The sequence below is a fragment of the Molothrus ater genome, chromosome 11 (assembly GCF_012460135.2).
Source record: "Molothrus ater isolate BHLD 08-10-18 breed brown headed cowbird chromosome 11, BPBGC_Mater_1.1, whole genome shotgun sequence".
NCBI classification, from domain to species: domain Eukaryota; kingdom Metazoa; phylum Chordata; class Aves; order Passeriformes; family Icteridae; genus Molothrus; species Molothrus ater.
Genome location: NC_050488.2, coordinates 11,533,531 through 11,553,306, shown reverse-complemented (window position 1 = coordinate 11,553,306; position 19,776 = coordinate 11,533,531). Strand labels below are relative to the sequence as shown.

The following is a 19,776-nucleotide window of genomic DNA, read 5'->3' as shown; positions in this document are numbered from 1 at the left end:
AAACAAGCAGAGCAAGTGCTATTTATTCTGTACATCTGCATTTCTTTCAGCATATACAGCTAGTCACATTAGCTACACTTTCTCTTTATGGATGCCTGGGAGATTGCTATTTAAACAAGGAACATTCCTTCTTCCTCCTCCTCCTCCTCCTCCTCCTCCTCCTCAAAAAGAAAAAAAAAGTTTTCACAAAAGTGGGAGGAGGAGGAAGAAAATTAAGCTAAAGCAGCACACTTACATCACCCTCAGCAGCATTTTGAGTACTAGGTGGGAGGGTGAGCCTCAGAGAAAACCCTCACTTTTGCTTGGGGTGACATCAGGGGAGAGAGATGCCTGGAACAGCAACAGGGGCAGAGCTAGAGAGACACACCAGTGTGAAGTGCCCACTCTTTCCGAATGGGATTTGAACAGGGCCTCATGTTTAGTGCAGTTATTTCAAATTATTCTGCCTGTGCTGTCCAGCTGTAAAGGGCAATCTAAGACAGGCATCCTCTGTCATTTTTCTAACCTTTCATTTTTCCTTCTAGTTAACTTCCAGAGCAGCCTTCACACTGTTCCTGTGAGCATTGAGCAGGCAAAGGCCCTTTGATAATATCAGACCAACATTTGCCAGGACCCGCTCAGTTATGACCAAAGCCCTGTTCCTGAATCCCACCAAAAAATGCTGTCCAGGTTTTGACTGCATCAGTAGCAGACAGATGATGCCAATGAGAAACTTTCAAATGGAAGATGGATTTTAATTTCCAGACCAAAATAACACTTCAAAGATGGTTTCATTAATGCCATCTAGCCTTCCAAGACAACACTTTCTCTGCTACCTGTAAACAAAATGTGCAATTGCCTTAAAAGGCACAATATGCAATTTCTTTCTTGGTTATTGGCAGTTTTGCCAGTTAACAAGCTGATAGCATCAAAATCAATATCTCACTTTGTCCTTCAGACTCTTTGACTTCTACCCTTCCAGGAACCAATATCATACCCTTAATTACTAGAGCAAATAGCTGAGTTAATGGACATGAGGGGAATGGTGCTGCTACATATGGCTTACAGAGGGCTCTTCAAGCAGCAAAGCACAACAAGATGTACTAACCAGTGAAAATAGGGCAGATCTTTTCCCAGCATGTAATTCCGCCTTCGGAGGTATACTGTCCTAGCACCACCTCCAGGAAAAACACGGGAAGACCTCCCCCAAACAGGAAAATGAAATAAGGTATAAGAAATGCACCTGTTGAGAAAATACAATAGTACATAATGAGATTAAATGAATGAACTTATGCAAGATCATAAAAAAAAGTGGCAACAGGCACATATAAACAAAGAAAGGTATTTGATAATTTAATATCACTATGCAATAGTCTTATTCTGGGGTATTTTTGCTCATTTTTTTCTGCAAAAATAATGAGTATAGGCTGGAAAGGACATATTCTTACCTCTTTAAAATGAATATCTCCAATAACAATGGCAGATTATTAGGCACACAACACTTTCATATGGCTCAGACTGCTCTTATTCTGAAATCCCCTGGTCTGAAATCCTAATGGTCTATATTAATAGCATATCTTCTAGTTAAAACTCAGTTGTAGCAGAAGTAAAAGAGCAGGAAAGGCTCAATAGCACAACATTAGAAATCGCTGCATTTTTTTCCCTAATAGAGTTTTAATAAAAACTATTCAGTGATGAAACAATCTCTCCTGACGACTGGTGAGGGAGGCAGAAAACACAGGTATGAACAGTCTTAACTGGATGAAGGCACTGAAAACAGAGAGCGTGGGACACAGAGAGTGATTGCTGGGCGTGGATGAGAACTCACCTCCGCCGTTTTTGTAGCAGAGATACGGGAACCGCCAGACGTTGCCCAAACCGATGAATCCCCCCGCCACGGACAGCAGGAAGTCGATCTTGCTCGCCCACTTCTCCCGCTGCGGCGGCTTCCCCTCAGCCTCATCCTCAGGCCGTGTCCCCGGGCTCTTGCCGGGGGAAGGTTTGAGGATGTCCTTGTGGAAATCTTTCAAGCACTGAAGCTTTTCCTTTGTTGCCATATTTCTGCTTTCTACACAGAAAAAGAACAAAAAAACCAAGAGGGGTTTATTAAGCGGTCCTTTCCAGCTGAGCTCTCTAACACTGCAAGAACTGTTTAGCCAAACTCGTTCTATACAAAACAGTGTTGTTTATTAAGCTGAGATAGGAAAATACTTCTGATGACTTCACTGACCAGGAGAGGCAAAGTCCCCCTGACTGTGTGATCACCTCTGTGCAGGCAGAGCGGTGCAGAGCACCGTGAAGCTCTGGCACTGCTCGCTGCTGACCTGCTGCCCCAGCAGCGTTCCCCGTGCCGGCTCCTGCACGTGGTGCTCCTGGGCAAGTGTCTAACGCTGCTTCCATGACCAAAATAAAGTACAAATCACTGCATCTGGCTCCTTCTAAAACATTTATGTGAAATACAGAATAGTAAATCTCACCTTTCCAGATAAAACCCGTTCTTCTCCTTCCCAATAATTTGAGCAATCCTGTATCATTTACTGCCTGCAATTTCCATTCCCTCAAGTACTATAAACCTTTCAGAAAACTATACATTCATAAAAACTGCAATGGAAAGTCATTTTTTCTAATCAGCCTGCAGGAACTGAAGGAATCTTTTCAGTTTATTCCGTTTTCATAACTGTGCTGTCTTCCCTTGACATCAATAAAGGGACAAAAATAAGCCTTTATATTCAATTATTGTGAAATGCACACCTATGCAATGAAACAGTTTGCTGAGAATGATGGCTCCTTAGTTAATTAAAAAGTCATATTAAATCATAGCTGGTTTAATAATTTATATATATAATTAATTATCAAAATCATAGACATTAAAAATAATAACAGAAGGAATTATTCTAACAAGTGCCTTTTTGACCAAGATTTTCTAATGAAAACAATTTAGGAGTAACTCACAGCTTTTATGTTAACTGAGATGTCAGGCATATGTGGCCAATTAATTCCCCACATAACTCAAGCAACTTCAGCTGGCTCTGACCAGTTATTTTTGCAATGTGTGTTGATACTGAAAATTTCACCAGAACCAGGCAAACAAGCAAGTTTGTTCCAGATCACAACCACTCGCTGCTTATACATGCCATTATGAGTATAGTCATAAAAAAATCATGCTGCAGATTATGCTGTTTGATAGCTGCCAGCCTCCCCCATACCTGCACACTGGTTTTGATCTCTAACCTGACTGAGCTTGTGGCAGTGACCCGAGGATTGAGCTGACATTAGCTCTGCAGGAAGTTTTTAATCTGCACTTGATTTTGAGATAGATATGCATCACTGTACATGCAATGCTTTCCATTCACCACGGAAAGTTTCAGAGGGCTAACACTGCCACAAACCACAGCAGCTCCACACTCACCTCACTGGTGGCCTTCCAAAGCAGGCACTGTGACAGCAGCTGCCTATCAGGCCATGATCTGAAGAGGGACTTTAATCTCCACAACGTTAATCATTATGACTTTCGATTGGTTTTTAAACCAGGCCACTGGTGACACGAGCACTGCAATACCTCGTGATCAACAGCAGAGAGAGCTCACAGAAGGAAAAAGTGAATCACAAGGTGATGGACCATCACACCACTGCACGGGGATGAAGGCAGGGCATATCCCACCAAAATAGTTCCTGTTGGTCACTGTTAGAGACATGGTATGAGATAAAGCAGTAACGGAATAAAAATGGTAGGGCTGGCTCTGTAACAGTCTTTAGGCACTTAGTTGCTTTTGGGCTTAATTCACTGTACCTAACTTGAGTTGGTTATCATGAATGGAGATTAATGGAGGTGCCTCTAAAAGGGATTCACAGCAGCCTTAACCTCCCTGAGACACCTGCATCTCACACCAAACCCCAAACAGGCACCATCCTGCATAAACTCCTGGAGTCCTCTCTTGAGGGAGAAAAAAAGAAGTGGACATAACTGCTTTTCTTCAAAGAGGTGGTTGAGGTCCTGCTCTCTCTGCAACAGCTACCAGGTATGGATAAAGCTCATTTTTGCTTTCTTTGCCATTTGTGCTCCTTGAATCCCTATCTTTCATCTTACTGGAGCATGTCACAACCATCAGGCAACAGGCTATTCTGGGCTGAGGAATGGAGGGCATTTGGATTGTCTCATGGAAGCTGTTCTTCACAGGGGTTATTGAAACACTCATCAACAGAGGGAGAAAGCGTGCAAAAGAGAGAGGCTCACTAGGCTCACCTAGTGTTTAGGGTATGCTCTTTTTTTCACACAGTTTTTTGGTGAACCAGTGGGACAGCCATAAACCTGCTTAAGAGGGCACAGAGATATAGATTTATAGATCCCTGCAGGATTAGGTTTGCAATAGGAGCTTAACTACTCCCTGTGGAGACTGATACTGGAAATACCCTGAAACAGACCACTGGGAACACAGGCTCCCCTTATGTAAAAAAACCTAAGGAGACCTTCAGCATTAGCCACCTCAAAGATTAAAAACTCTTCAGGATTGCAATTTTTTGCAATCTACTTTTATCTTGTGACACAGAGTTCTTTATTTTTCTGCCAGCTCTAATCCTCTTGCCTGCGGATTTACTTTGACCCAGGTGTTAGTCAGTTCTACCCACAGTTTGGAAGGTTGACCAATTGATTGCATTCTGTAAACCCTGACTCTCCCTGGGACAAGGTGATCACCCTATGGTTTGTCCCAATTAGCTGCACACAAAATGTCAAGTGGTGCCTTTCCAGACTCTTTCTTTGTAACTGAGTGGAACTGCGTTATAAAAAGGGATTTCTAATTTGTCTCAAGATACCCCAAATTAATGGCTGTGCTTGAAAACCTAATAAGTAAGCGTAAATTATGCTTCAGCCTTAGCTGGAGTGTGGTGACAGATCGTGATCTCTCCCTTAGTCCAGGAACCCTCAAGGTCATGCTTTCTTTTGGGGTCATTTCACTGTATGGGTGGCAGGAGATGAGCCACCAAAACTTTGACGCAGTGACCAGCTCTCAGTAGTGAATAGGGGCACACTACCTATCCAAGGCTTGCGCAAAATTAGTAACAGCCCAGTTTCACTGTGTACAGACTTGCTAAAATCCCAATTGTGTCTGGAAGACCGCAGCTGTGGCTGGCAGGCACGTACTGTCCACCAGTACCACAGGAACTGTCACTAAGTGGCCACCTGGGACTGTGGTCCCAGCCCATGTCACGTTCAAGGGATGTTGGATTTATCCCCCTTTGCTGCCAACCATTGGTGTCCACCCAGCCATTCCCAATTACAGGAACTGTCTACAAAGGCTGCAAGGGTGGGGGGTACGGGCGATTCTCCCTGGTGAAGAAAAGCCAAGAAAAGTAAGTTTGTTTAGTGAAAGGCATTGTCTTTTTCCTTAATGCGGTTGGAGTTTCATTTCCTTTAGCTATGTCCCACTGGGTAAGGCTAAAATGGCTCTTAAGGGAAATAGTCTGACAGAGATGCTGAAACAATATGTTGTCACCGCCCAGGTCAGAACCAGAGAATAATAGGTTATTTTTACTGTATCACTTAGTGGGGATGGTATCCGAGATCTAAGTCCATCAGATTCCCCCAAGGAAATATATTGTGAAAAAATGCTCTTACAACCACAGAGTCCAAAAGGAGCGATCCAAGTCTGAGGCATGTGTCTGCCTCCCAGAGACACACGTCTGCCTTCCAGGAGCCACATCTGACTGTGAGAGTACCCCCTCCAGGAAGCTTCAGATGGCCCCAGGAAGCTTTGGCTTCGTCTGATGAACTCAATATGGATAAATAAAAAGCAGCAGTCAAGCCTGCTATTTATGGTGTGCCCCTAGGCTGAGCCCAGTCACACTGCAAGAGCCTGATCCGACAGCAAGGGGAGAAAAAAATCCAGACTGGGCCAGGCCCAGAACTGCTCTCACATACACTGGACCAAACATCATTAACTGAGGATGGAGTAATCAATTATCAAATCGTTGCTGGTAAAATATGGAAAAACAGAATGGGGATCAAGCATGGGCACTTTGCACTTCTTAAGTATCTGCTCACTGGTGCAGCCAGGAGGCCCTTCCACAGGAGAGCCTTGCACAAATTTCATCAGGTGAAATACCCTGCAATAACCCAGGCTCTCTTGCTGCCCCCCATGACTGATCAGTCTTTGATGCACAGGTGAAAATACCTCCATAAGTGGAGTGCCTTCACAGCCAGCTTGGCTTGGGCCATCCCCTGGGCTACACCTATCAGGAGCCTGCACCTCAGATAACCCATACCCTTTAAAAAAATACTGGCATTGAAATGTAATCCCTCATAACATGCAAAAAAGATGAGGGGTAGAGGAAGGGGAAGGCTGCACAGAGGGGGCAGATGGTGAGCCATGCCCATGAGGGAAGGCCACCAGCACAGCCAGGAGCTGCTGGCTGTCAAAACAGACACAACTCTGAATACTGCTGAACCACTGACTTTTTTTGTCAGACAACCCATGGATTACACATCTGAAAATACACTGTGTTCAGTTTTTGCTTTGGGATTACAGTAATGATCCTCTCCAAGCTTCTTACAGCCGAACACAAGCAACCAATGCACAGCAACACCTTCCAGGAGGAGCCTCGAGGACAAGCACATCATGGATGCCACCTCATTTAATAGTCACTAAAAATCAAACCTTTCAAACAGTATTTTTCCAAATGCTGATGGAAATGGGAAAATCAAAGTCTGCCTAAAAACACAGATATGTGTTTGTAAATATTTACACATGCTAAAATGCATGCCTTGTCTTGCATCTGAACACCAGAAACCACAGCAATGCAGATACTTATTTTTTGGTCATGCATATAAACTTTGATTAAAGTTACAGCATACTGAATTGCTGACTAGAGTGGTAACTGAATGTGTTTTTTTCTAGCATCTCTTTCTGTTGGAAAACTAAAAGCAAAGTACACATTGAGAGTGTCTTTCACCTTGATGAGAATGTTGCTTGAAGAATAATTGTATGGCTGTACCACTGTTTAATGGACTATTTTTGCAATATCATCATTACTTCTGCTTTCAAGGACCCTTCTCTAGTAAGTTCAGCCTGTGCGGAATGTATATCTTGAGCTTCTCAGTGCTGTCTCACCCTTTTCTGCCTCAATGACTTTTGAAAGACATCAGTTTACAACATTATAATTAATTCTTCTAACCCTGTTTAAGCTCACTGATTCTTTAGACATTGCCATCTTTCTTATTTTTCTGTAATTTATTTCATATTCTGCAAATTGAAATAAATTTTATTCCCTTAAAAACTGAGCTTTCCTAGAACTGCCGATCTATTTGTGGGTTGGCTCTTTTAAAAAATTATTATTATTTTACATTCACATTCATGAATATTTCAAAATTAGATGCCCTGATTGCTGGATCAGAGCTGGTCTTCAAATAAGCAGCTTCCACTTTCATTGAGAGCAATGGAAAAACTGCTATTGATTTCAACAGTAGTAGGATCACGTCCCAAATAAAACTGCATTTATTATGTTTGGCTCATTTCCTAGGATTACTTGGAACTTTGAAAGCTGTAATTCTTGATGTTGACAGCTCTCCCTCCCTCCCAGGGCAGTGTGGTTAAGCCAATCGATACATGATTAAAATAAACAGCCCCTTGATCAAACTCATGGCTTCAGTGCAAGTTTTTCTGATCTGGAGGGAAAAAAAGCCTTTATGTCTGCCAGACCTCAATGCCCCACCAGTATCCAAGGAGCACCTGACTTCACTTATTGTCCCTAATTCACATCCAAGTTCATTCTGCTTCATTGAACAAGATATCTACAATTTCTGAAAAATAACACCACTCTCTTAACTGCACACACTGCCTCTCTTCCTCTAAAAAAGTGCCTCTAAAAATTCCCTGAACTACAGCTCACTGTTCTGTCTTTAATGGACTCCTCTATTTCTGTATACCTTTCCCTGGGTTTGGGTTGTTATTTAAACCCTAGAATCCATTTGTCCTTTCTTCTTAGTTTTTGCTCCAACTTTCTCCATCTCCCTTCTCACTTCTTCATCATTTCCTTTTCTTTCACTGTGATGCTTTTTTTAGTCTTCTAAGACTGACTGGAAAATCTGCTACTGAAAATTTTCTAGGAGGAAAATGAACTTCTTTATAAAGCTGAAGACTACTCTGAAAGAAAAGCCCAGGGCTTAATGCAATTTCTTTTTCATCAGTTGTGGTCTGGACAAAAGGTATCTTTTTTCCCTACATGCTTTTTTTCTTGCTGCTGTTTCCATTCATGTTCTTCAAATGCTTCAAATAGGCACCATGTCACAGCACCGAGCTGTTATAAAATCCTGCATCTTTGCTCAGATTTCAGCAGCAGAAAATCTGCAGTCACATAATACTCTAGATGCTCATTTTGTTCTACTTATTTATGTCAAAGAACAAAGCAGTTACAACTAAACTCAGAACAGGAGGAAATGAAAAACTCCTTTTCTGTTGTGTGGGGTGGAAAGGAGGAAAAAGAATACCCACAAATTCCAATGGATTTCAGAGGGAGCATGACCCTGACCCTAAACAGGGGCTGAGGCAAAGATGATGCTCCCCAGCCTCAGGGATGGAGCCTGATTCCTCAGGAGACGGCACAGGGCAGTGCTGGCAGTCAGCAGGGAGGAGCAGGGGATGCAGTGGAGCTCTGGCACACTGAGCCACACTGGTCATGACTCTGTCCTACTGAAATCCCCTGTGGGATTTCACAGTGGCTCCTGTATGCCAAGTGTCCTGCCTGGAGAGCCATGGTGCTCCTGCTCTGTCCCTCCTCAGAGAAGGAAGCCCAGGGGTCGCTCTGGCAAAGACAGCCAAGGGGAAGGAGCAAAGGGTTGGCAGAGAGATTGAGGGGAAGCTGCTGGTAACTCTGTGCAGGAGAGCAACCAGTTAAAACTTGGGTTTGCTCACCTGAAGCCAACTGCTGACCCAGTTTAATGCCTCTGGGTGTGCCAGCTCACAGCCTCCTGACTGCCAACAGGCTGGAAAGAAACACCAGCTTCCCACTGCCATCCCTGCCTGCTCCCTCTGCTCTACCAGCTCACCCACTGTCAAAGTGGAAAACCATTACTGGGTGACACCACCTCTTTGTCCTTATGAGAGGGCCCTCAACAAAATGCATTCTATCCATGTGGTGTAGCAAGCTGATGGCTTTCCAAGCAAGATGGGCATTGTTGAAGAAGATTCAACAAGTTGTGCACATCCTCAACTCTTCAGCCTCCTTGCACCCTGAAGTTACACACCTGACCAAGGGAACAAGCATTGTTGTATTTTGCTTTCAATTCTGAAGGTCTGCATCTGAATGGATTGAAATTCTCTATCAAGCCCTGGTGTCAATTAAATAATTTCTATTGCCACAAATAAAACACATCAAAATCAATTAAGGGATGTCCTTCATCCTGCTATAAAAAAGGCAAACTCCCTAAAGCTCACAAAGCTTATGAACTCAAACAGTCAGTGGTGTGCACTGTGCCTATTGAATTTTTTGCATGTGATTAATAGTGTATTGATCCTATGTGACACTTCTGCAAGGCACTTGCAACACATGATAATGTCAGACAGCAATTTCCATGCTACAATAATGGAGCACTGCCCCTGAGCAGGGAAGATAAACAATAAAGTAGTCATTTAGTGAGGCAAATGTGCAATAAAACATATGAATTCATTATATCAAAGTAGTTTTTTCTTGGAGAGAAATAATTTCACCCTCACCTATTTTTTCTTTCATGCTAATTCTAAATTTAGCCTTAAATTAACTGAGTTTACCAATGCTAATGTTCAGGGCTTTCTCACAATTAAGGAGTACTCTACTTTTTCATTATGACTTCTAACTAAGTAAAAAACAGATGGATGTGTAAGATTACACATTTTTGGAGAAACAAGTAGAGTCTTCTATACCCAGCAATGGCTTTGATCAGCTGTTGCCATACCTGCCTAGGCCACCTCCACACAAAGCCAGAGTTGTGTTTTTACTGCCTCTATCCACTCATCTTAAGCAATAACTGAGGACAGATTTTTATCCCACCTGTGGCAGCTGTACAAACATGTCACACAGTACCTTATTCCCAGAAATCTAGATCCCCACACCATCAGTGGAAGGGAACAATCCTTTCTTCTCCTTTGTTCCCATGCCCCATCTGCTCAACACCTGATTTTTTTTTTTTTCTAGAGTACATTAATGGAAGGAAGAGTTGTGCAACACAGCACTGTGGGTGGAAAGCAGCCAGCCAACCTGCACCAGGAAAACAGCTATTACACACACGCGATCTGATCCGCAGTGTTAGTCCCATTACAGGGCTATAAAATCTGAGCAGGTTACAAAGCCCTGAGGGCTGGGCCATGAGCACTAAAACTTAATGGTGAGAGTGAGCTACTTTTGATTTTAGCCTTGACTTCTCCTCCATGCTGGCCGTAAATATCAGCAAAAATACGATTTAGTGACAGAAATGAGCTGTAATCTTTTAAGAAGTGGAGTATCAACCCTTTGCTGATGAACCTGGGTACTCAGGTGACTGGGGTGCTCTGCCAGGGCACCTCAGCTCACAGGCCTTCAGCCACAGAAATTTCCTAAGCACCTTGAGGTTTAATTTACTGTTGTTTTCTTTCCTTCAAGCAAAAAACAAGAAAAAAAAAAAAGGAACAAAAACATTAGGCGTATGAAGTTTCGCACCGGAAATGAAATTGAAACCACTGACACGGCAGCGCAGCAGCACGAGCGGGTCGGCAGGAGACGTGCAAAAAGAAGAAGTGGCAAAGATGATGAACAAGCTCAGGGAGAGCACAACTTTGCAAAACAGATTGGTGAAACACTGACTTTCACACACACAAAAATGTGAAGCTCTGTAGCCACTATGATATTTATTTGCTCTCCTGCAGCTGGTGCCAGGTGCTGGCTTGCACGGCCGGACAATGGCGTGTTTTGTTTAATCCCAGAACAGCCTTGGCTCTGTCTCCAGCTGCAGCCCCGTCCTCTCAATTTCCCTGACTGCCCAGAGCCACTCACTGTGCTCCTGGAGGGCATTTGAGAAGGAATAGCATTATGTCCTACAGGCTTTGCAATAGGCATTATTTGATCAAAATAAAGAAATAAAGTTCTGAGTTGCAAATAGATCATTTGGTACTGACCACTAAACCACCATGCTTTTAAATACCATGTGATTCAGACTGATTCCCAACCAGAGGTGTATTTTCAGTTCAGTTTTGCCATGGGTCTCTGACATTTGCTTTCACAGACCGAGAGCTGTGCTCATTTTTATGTCAAGAGATATGAAAACCAAACAGTGCCAGAGCAAATACTTCACTTTTCCAAGGAAACTAACACATAAACCACTTCTGCATACCATGGTCTGCAAAGTGCAGAGCACACCCCAAGAGGAACAAAACCCTGGGCTCACACACGACTTGGACAAAAGCCTCACAGAATTCACTCTTGAATTGCAGCCTCCAAAGGGAATCGTATTAGAGCAAAGGCTGACTCCAATACATGACACAAGTATCTGCAGTCCCACCCTCATACCAAGGTCAATCTCACAGCCTACAGGTACTTGTTACTTGTTTTTTGTTGGCTTTTGCAGGTAAGCTTCCCCAAATACAGCATGACAAGATGTGAACAGCCTAGTATTTTTCTCTATCTCTTCTTATCTTTTCAAACAAATGCTAGTTGATGGTTTCATTGCAGGTTGCTTTTATAGTCCTGGCCTGACTACTATAAACTGAACTTACTCCTGTTACCAGCTGAGGATTTTTCTTAGTGCATTTTCATCTTTGTGAACACACTCAAATAGGATACCAATATGGCACATTAAATTTATTATCTAAAGCTGTCTCCATCATCACTACAATTATTTTTCACTACTTGGTTTTCTTATGCAAAAGCTAATAATGGACAGGTGGGAAATTGTTTGCAGTTCCACTTTAAACAATAGGCACCTGACAAGCAGCTGAGACAGTAACAAAACCACTTCACATTCGAAGTAATGGCAGAAAGTGAGAGACTTCCTTTGGTTGACTTGTCTGAATTTTTGGAAGTGATCTTTACAAGAGCTACACGAACTTGTGATAGCTTTGCAGAAGGAGAAATCACCTAAGTGATTCAAAGTCAGATGCACTGCTTGAAGTTCCACATTTGGATACTATCTGTCCATGAAATTTGACTTGTAACCTATTGCTTGTGTACTGCACAAAGAGCAGTGGAGAAGGGAACTTCAACCCTACTGAGCAACAGTACCTCCCATTACTATGTTCCCTCTACCAGGCACAAAACCCTTTTCACACCTGAAAGAGCACTACCCTGCATCATTTAAGCAGGATCTGTATGAGGTGAGAGTATTTATATGGTTACAGAAAAGGGAGGGCAGCAGTGAAAGCAAGTCCATCCTGTTAAATCTTGATTTTAGAATCCTGTCTTGTATAAAAAGGGACAAAAAAAGCTTTTGGTTGCTAATATTTAGTCCTTCTTCAATGCACTATGGTGGCCCCATTTGTAAACTTTACTTTTGATAGAACCTGATGGGAATCAGGTGTTTACATAAACAATATACTTTTTGATAAAGTAGAGAGATGGAGAGAATGCACCTTATCTTGTCAGACTTGAAAGAGAAACCCAATGAAATATTCCCATGTCTTTTTCTCACCAAGGGAGTTTTTGAAGATTTCTTTTTGCCTTAGAATAGCTACATCATTGTCCAAAATCCCCTAGGCCGATATGGTGAATCTGAGTGCGATCTTGCTTTCTCTCAGCACAATTAAAATAACATTGTTCTGACAAAGGGCGTTTTTTTGGCTAACATATGGGCTGACCATGAAAATTTGCTGCCCGATGGAGCTGGCAGATGCCCCTGTGCACGTCCCAGCTTTCTGGCAGACAGCTGCAGGGCTGGAAGGGCCCTGAGCTGAGGAGCAGATGCTCTGTGCAGCATTAACTCCCTCACGTGGTTACAGCCACATGAGGAAACCAGCACGTAACGGCCCAGCCAGGGCACTTGGTGGCTCACTAAATCCTAAATACCCCAAAGCTCTCTTCAAGGCTGCTAGAGAATGAGATTTGTCACTGAAAAGGAAAAAAAAAAAGGTGATATTTACTCCTAAATACTTCCTGATATAATTATGCTTTAAACTCTTCAGTTGATAATTTGGAACTTGATAACTCAGTTGGAACTTACTGAAGATTTGAAGAGAACTCAAGTGAAATCCTGCTACAAATTCCAAATAATTTCAGAGATACCCAAATTTCACCTACTAATCTCATCTGAGGTCACCGTTTACATCTTGATATTGTTCCCATGTAAGTAAAATCTCTGTCTCCTCACTGACCTTCAGGAGGTCTCTCCTGCTCTATGCAGGTATGACAGGGAGTGAGGAGTTAATGACATGCACAGCACTATGGCTGAATCACTACAGGAAATGGGTATTAAACAGAACCATAAAGTAATTCAGGGTAGAAGGCATTTCTGGAGGTCACATTGCCCAGCCTCCTGCTCAAAGAAAGGCCAATATCAAAATCAGACTGGCTTGCTGATGGCCTTATCTGGTCAAGCTCTGGCCAAGTGTGGAGACTGTACAACCCAACTCATTCCACTGTTTCACTCTGCTCAGGATGAACATTTATCCCACATAAACAACCTGAATGTCTCTATTGGACAAAGAAAGAAGATGAGGAGGAAAAGGGAGAGGAGGATTAATACAGAATGACAAGCTGATACCAAATGGAAGGGTCACTCTTTACTCTTCTGGTACTGCATATACACAATACAAGCAGTTGGAAAGCAAAAGATACTGAGGGGGTCTGTGGTGAGTGACAATGGGTGAGCTCCAGGTTAAGTACAGAAAAAGCAACAGTCCCTGGTGGCAGCACATCAAACAATACCCATTTTATTGTCAGAGTAAAACATATTCCTTTAAGAAAACCAAACAAAAAGCCTTACTGAGTGCTTCAGCGCATGCCAAGCAATTACTGCTTTCCACAATGTGTCCTGTGACTCACTGTGCCACAATGAACTGGCATATGGTGCTCATTCAGGGTATATAACTCACACATTAGCTCTGAAGAGCTAATAGTTACTTGGACTTTGGTTAATTTTGGGGGTTTTTAATTTCCCCACGGCAGTGCAATAAATGTCATGCTTATTATTGTATTATTATTATTTTTAAAAAGTGTTTTTAGTGGCAGGCAAGTGTCATTAATGCCTCAAATCTCTCGAATGCAAGGAAAATCAATTCAGACCAACTCTGGCATGCAAAAGCACATAAATAATTGGGAAATACTACCTGTGGTCTTCTGAGTCCAGATTTGACTGATGCCAAGAGCAATCAACTCCTTTTTGGCTGCAAAGGATAGGAGGGCACTCAATACCTTGCAGAAGGCACTCAGTACCTGGCAAAAATCAGCTTTCTGTGTGCCAGCTCCCCGTGAAAGAGCAAACCATGGAGCACGTGCAACAAAAAAGGTTCTCTTCTCTTGCAAGGGAAGGCAATCTCCCAGAGAGACACAGAGCCAGCTCTCAGTAGGGTGTCAAATACTATTCTGGCCTGGAAAGGGGGCACTTTCTCTTATGAAAGGAAACATAAAAAGTAACAAAGCTTCTCTCTTTGAGTGAGTCTGCCCAAGAGCAGTAGACTAGAAATCTAATTTTCATCACGAAGAAAACATCAGAGATGCTTAAAAGCAGAGACTGAGTAGTGGCAGAAGAAACTGTGTGCAATTACAAGAAAATTCTTCTCTTGTAATCAAGATGCCTCAAATGAGCCCAGGCTGCACCATGACTTGTGAGTACAATCAAGAAAACATGGCTTCAAGAGTGCTGATGGAGCTTTCCATCCCTACCCAGATGACTTCATGGGGGTAAGAATCCTGTACAGGTAAGGGCTACTTAACACTTGTATACATGTGACAAAAGTACCCTGAAGCCAGTGCTATTCATTAGCAAAAGTGGAACAGAAAGATGGAAGTGGCCAATTCAGATTTTGTCCATGTAGGGACTCAGAGCTGCAGCAGAAGTGAACAGGGTTGAAGGCCAGCAGGGCTGATTCCTGTAAAACAGGGCCTGACTTCTGACATAATTTGCACAAACAAGCAATAGCAATGCTACTGGAATCAACAAAACTATGCTGGAATAAATCAGTTGAGAATTATATCCTGAATTAGTATGTCTTTGAGTTAGTTTCATAGGTATAAAACAACATTAACATCTCAAATGTGACTTGGAAGGCAAAACATAAACACTTCAGCCTAAAGCTCTACTGCTCTGATCCCCAAGGACACAATTATTCCTTCGGTGGTTTCCTGTATAGACCAAATGCAATTATTACCAATACAAATATTTTTCCCTGTGTTTTTGCTTTACAAAACATAAATTTGGACTGTGTCATCTCAGGTGTTTTCTTTAGCATTTAACAGAACAGTGATGGAAGAATATGGGCATGACTTTACTATGAATGGCTGTGGGGAATAAGGACCTGCTCTGCCTATTTCCTCACCTTGAATCTCCTGAACTCTTTAGTTGAGTGGGAGATAGCTGAAATTGTGCCTGAACAAAGACTCCCAGCATTTTTTGTCACTGCTCCATAGGTTCTTTGCTAATGGTCACAACATATTCCCCATCTCCTCATAAATATCTTTATTAAAATACTTGTTGCATCTCACTCAGCTACCTTCCTCTAGGAATGCATTCAAGAAAAGGCAAAAGTACAGAACTATTAAGAAGAACACAGGCCTTTTTCCAATCAAAAGTCATATTCATCTATGCAAAAATGTCCAAGTCTTCATTTCACCCAAGGAAATAAAACCAGCATTTAGGTAATAACCACCTTCTCCTCAATGCAAGGACCCTCCTGCCAGAGAAGGAAATGCTGCCCTTGACCAAATCCCAAACATTCATTCTCTTATTGGCTAATTCATGACAGTGTTAGCTAGATTTTCATTATAGAGCATTATTTGTAGCTGCTGTTTTCATGAAGCAGCTGTAATAAACAAGAGAGATTTATGTTCCTTTTAAAATTGCTTGAAATAATTAGCACTGTTAAATTTAGACTGAAAAAATCTGAGTCTACTGATTTTTCTATTTTTTAAATAAATACAGAAGCTACAAAGCAATCTACCAGCCCCAGTCAGGCCTGGGTCAAAACAGTATGCATGCCATATAGCAGCCAAAATGTGTTTCAGATGAGGAAATAACCTAACTTCTCCAAACAACCTTTTAAAAGTAAATGATGGTTGTGCTGAATGAAATGTTTTAACAACTGCACTGTGTGCTATTTTTCTCCAACCTAAATGCAGACAGGGCTTTATTTTATTCCTGTTCTGGTCTGTACAGGTACAAATGGGCACTCTGGATGTGGATCACACTGGTGAGATCAATGGAAAGCAGGATCAATACCGAGACCCAGACCCAGACCAGAACTTTGCGGCTGCTTCCTACCCTGATTTATGTGCATCTAAAAGCCCTGACCCACGTCAGACATTCAGATACCAAACTCAGGGCTTGTGGTTTGCCCTCATCTCGGCATCATTTACTTTTTCCACTCATTGCCCCTCAACCACAGCTGGCTGTATTGACAGTCCAGACACTTATTTAGAATAAGCAAACACGGTGCCCTCTCCAACCCAATTTGGCTGTTTAACAGCTGGTGCTGCACTTCAGAGCCTGATCCAACAAACCTGCTTCGTGACAGCACTGAACAAACATCCCCTAAAAAGCTTTCCACTCATACTTGGGGGTTTTGGGGTTGGTTGTTTGGTCAGTTCTGTGACTCACCAGCCTTACAGTATTTTTTGTGGTGCAGGTGCCATGACCTCAGTGGTCCAGGTTTCCTCAGAGCAGTGGGAAAGACAAGATGAAATCCCAGGGGCCAGGACAGAACCTTAACAGTTCTACAAGAGAAGTCTAATGTCCAGCAGATGTTCAGCTGACTACAGCCCCAGGAGAGGTGAGGAAAAATGATCTGCTATGGGAAACATCATGCCATGCATAGAAGAGGTAGAGAAACAATATTCTTATCGTATAATGAGGAAAGGGACAAAATGAAGACAAGGAGAAGGCTAAACCTGCCAGTTTTTATGAACTTTTTTAACTAGAAGAAGGAAAATCAGGGAAGATATACAAATAAGAATGATGAAGCTGGACTAACATGCAAAAGACATCTGTAATAGGTATCAAAATATTAAAATTTTAAGTACTTTTCTCTACATATGGTAAAATAGTAACAACTTCTATGTAAATGATAAAATCCCAGGGCATTAAAATAAATAATGGCATACTGTTTCAAAATATTCCTGGAAAAAATAAGTGGCATGCAATGGGACGGGGATTTAGTGTTAGGAAGTACAAAGCCCAACATCCCAGGAGTGCAGTAACATTGCCTGAGGAGCAGAAGCAAAGCCATGAATCCAAGAATAACCTAAAGGTGACTGCAGGTAAGATTAGCCAAGTAACAGAGTTCCTCTCTGTGATGCTTCTGAGTGATGCAGAAGGGTCAAAGGCTAAGCTATTTCTGGCTGTGGACAAGGGAATGGGTGATAGAAAATCTAAAGCATAATGCTATGTCAAAACAGCCACAGTGAACAAATTATGAGTTGTTCAAATCTCCATAGATTAGAAAGGAGATAGAGAAATTAAAGGAAATACAAATAAGGACAACAAAAGTGATCTAAGGAGAGAGTAAGAGAGCTAAAATTAATATGGTCTATAAAAGAGAAGACTCCTGGGCTGAGATCCAGCTATAAATACCTTCCAGGTACTGCGTGTAGAGGAAGGTAATTAATCTAGCTCAAAAGATAGTAAGACAAGCAGCATTTGCTTGAATTTAGGAATGGAAAAATTCAGGATATATAATAAGAAAAAGTTGTTTGAAGAGACACATCTGCTCAACAAGGGCAAACTCCCAAGGTGAGAGCTAAGGCACACTTACTGTATGCAGACCAGAAGAGATTGTGTAAGGATGGGGCTCTGGGAAATTCTGCCATCACAACTTTGTAATGTCCATAAAGATCACCACAGTCCAACTTACTGATCTTTTAGTTGGGCTCTTTTATGGGTCATCTTCAAGACTGCTTCTCTATTAAAAAAAAAAAATCCCAAAACAGCACTCAACCTATACATCCAGGTAGTGACAATACATCTACACCAGAGCTCAGAGCTGGGTGTGAAGCACTCCAAGGTGCATGGCAAAACTCTCTGCCTCTTTTCTGCCTATGCAGTGGTGTGGACAATGTGAGTCTATTGGGTGCTGGGCATGAGAGTGTCAGCAAGAACAAAAACACTGACCCAGACCTCAGATTATGCTGAGTACCTCAACACTGAGGTCAAAGGCCAAAGTGGGAACTATCTCTTGTGATACTTGGGGTCTTCCTCATCCTTGTGTGAAGACATCCTGCACAGAAGCTTTCAATGTCACTGCATACATTATGTACTTTGATTTATGATTAACTGAAAACCAATGCTAGCAGTGTTCAACACCTCTCAGGAGCTCCAAATATAAAATAAAGAAGAATATAAAATAAAATCCCCAAAACATTTGCAACAGACCTTACCATTTTCAATGACAAACGGGTACACACAAATGTGAGGAATATAAAACCCAAGTACCCTTAATACCCTCCCTTAAACAAATCCCATCCCAACTGCACTCACCAATCGGGACTTCTGTCCCCTCCTCAATGTAGATGGGCAGTGGTGATTCCTCCATAGGATGAGGCACTGATGGAAAGTAATGAATTGTGGTAGTATTTGTCGCAAAGAGACTAAAATAAGATGGTCCCTTTCTTATCATTACAACTACATATGGCTGGTTACTATCACAAAGAGCCCCTTCTCAAAGCGGTCACCTCCTGTCACAGAGACTGGCCCAAGCCACGGCCTGAGAGGTTAATCCCCACTGAGCTCCCACTGCCACAGGAGCCAACTCTGAACAGGACCTGGGAGAGACCCCTGTCCTGGATGCTTCACCATTCTGCCATTTCACTATAACCTCAATACTCCCATCCCTGGAGTTTAACTCTCTTTTGGAAACTCCCACCGTTGTAGAAGCCAAGGGAAGCCAATGCACAGACAGGCACAAACAGAGTTATCAGTCAAAGTCATAATATTTCATGCACAGAACCAGAGGAGAAAGGCTCTGGTGCTCAAAGCTTGCCGTCAGCCATTGAAAAGCCACAGCATGTGATGGAAGGCTGCACTGCAAATGGCCTCTGGACCACTGACTTTTCATTACTCATTTTAGAGAGTATGTATTGGACTTAGGAATTTTCTTTGGGATACTACAATCTCCAAGCAAAACTCCCAATCTGCACTGTGGGGTTATTCTGCAATTTCCAGACACCCTACAGTCACTGCCGTAGGGTTCATCTCTTTGGGTTCTTCTCTATTTGGGAGCTTCTTCCCTTAAGGGGGTTTTGCTTCACCATTTCCCCTTTAAAATCTATGGGAAGCATATGCCTCACAGGATTTTCAAGAGATTTGAATTTCCCATTCTAGAATGAAATAATAATGAGCTACAAATGTTGAAAATGTTCATACTCAAAAACCTTCTGTATTTTTTTCTTCTCTGTTACCTTGTAAAAATGATGATGTACCTTCTCAAAGATACAAATGCTTAACCTAGTCTCAGCTAGGATTCCCAGCAGCAGGAAAGGAGGATTCCTAATCTTTGGTTGGGTATCCTTCACTTAGTACTGGATTTCTTTGGTTTTGGGTTTTTTGGTTTTTTTAAAATATCGTCTTATCCATAAAACCAGCCAAAGAACACTTGTGGTTTAAAGCTATTAAATAAAGCATCTAACAATGTTTCTGCTAGCAACACAACCAGA

The 19,776-nt window shown here is 42.2% G+C and overlaps 1 protein-coding gene across 6 annotated transcripts in view; it reads right to left on the bottom strand.

Annotated features, from left to right (window-relative positions):
* SLC6A6 (solute carrier family 6 member 6) overlaps positions 1 to 19,776 on the bottom strand; it is a 93,341-nt gene that overhangs the window by 32,192 nt on the left and 41,373 nt on the right. For 4 of the 6 annotated variants that reach the window (XM_036391115.2, XM_036391117.2, XM_036391114.2 and 1 more), the window contains 2 exons: positions 1,808 to 2,047; positions 1,088 to 1,222 (listed from right to left, as the gene is read on the bottom strand). In XM_036391115.2, the coding sequence (XP_036247008.1) occupies positions 1,088 to 1,222; positions 1,808 to 2,036 (364 nt within the window). In that variant the 5' untranslated portion in view covers positions 2,037 to 2,047. Of the gene's footprint in view, positions 1 to 1,087; positions 1,223 to 1,807; positions 2,048 to 14,240; positions 14,298 to 18,601; positions 18,668 to 19,776 lie in introns of all 6 variants that reach the window. The other 2 variants (XM_036391113.2, XM_054516088.1) reach the window with 2 other exon arrangements.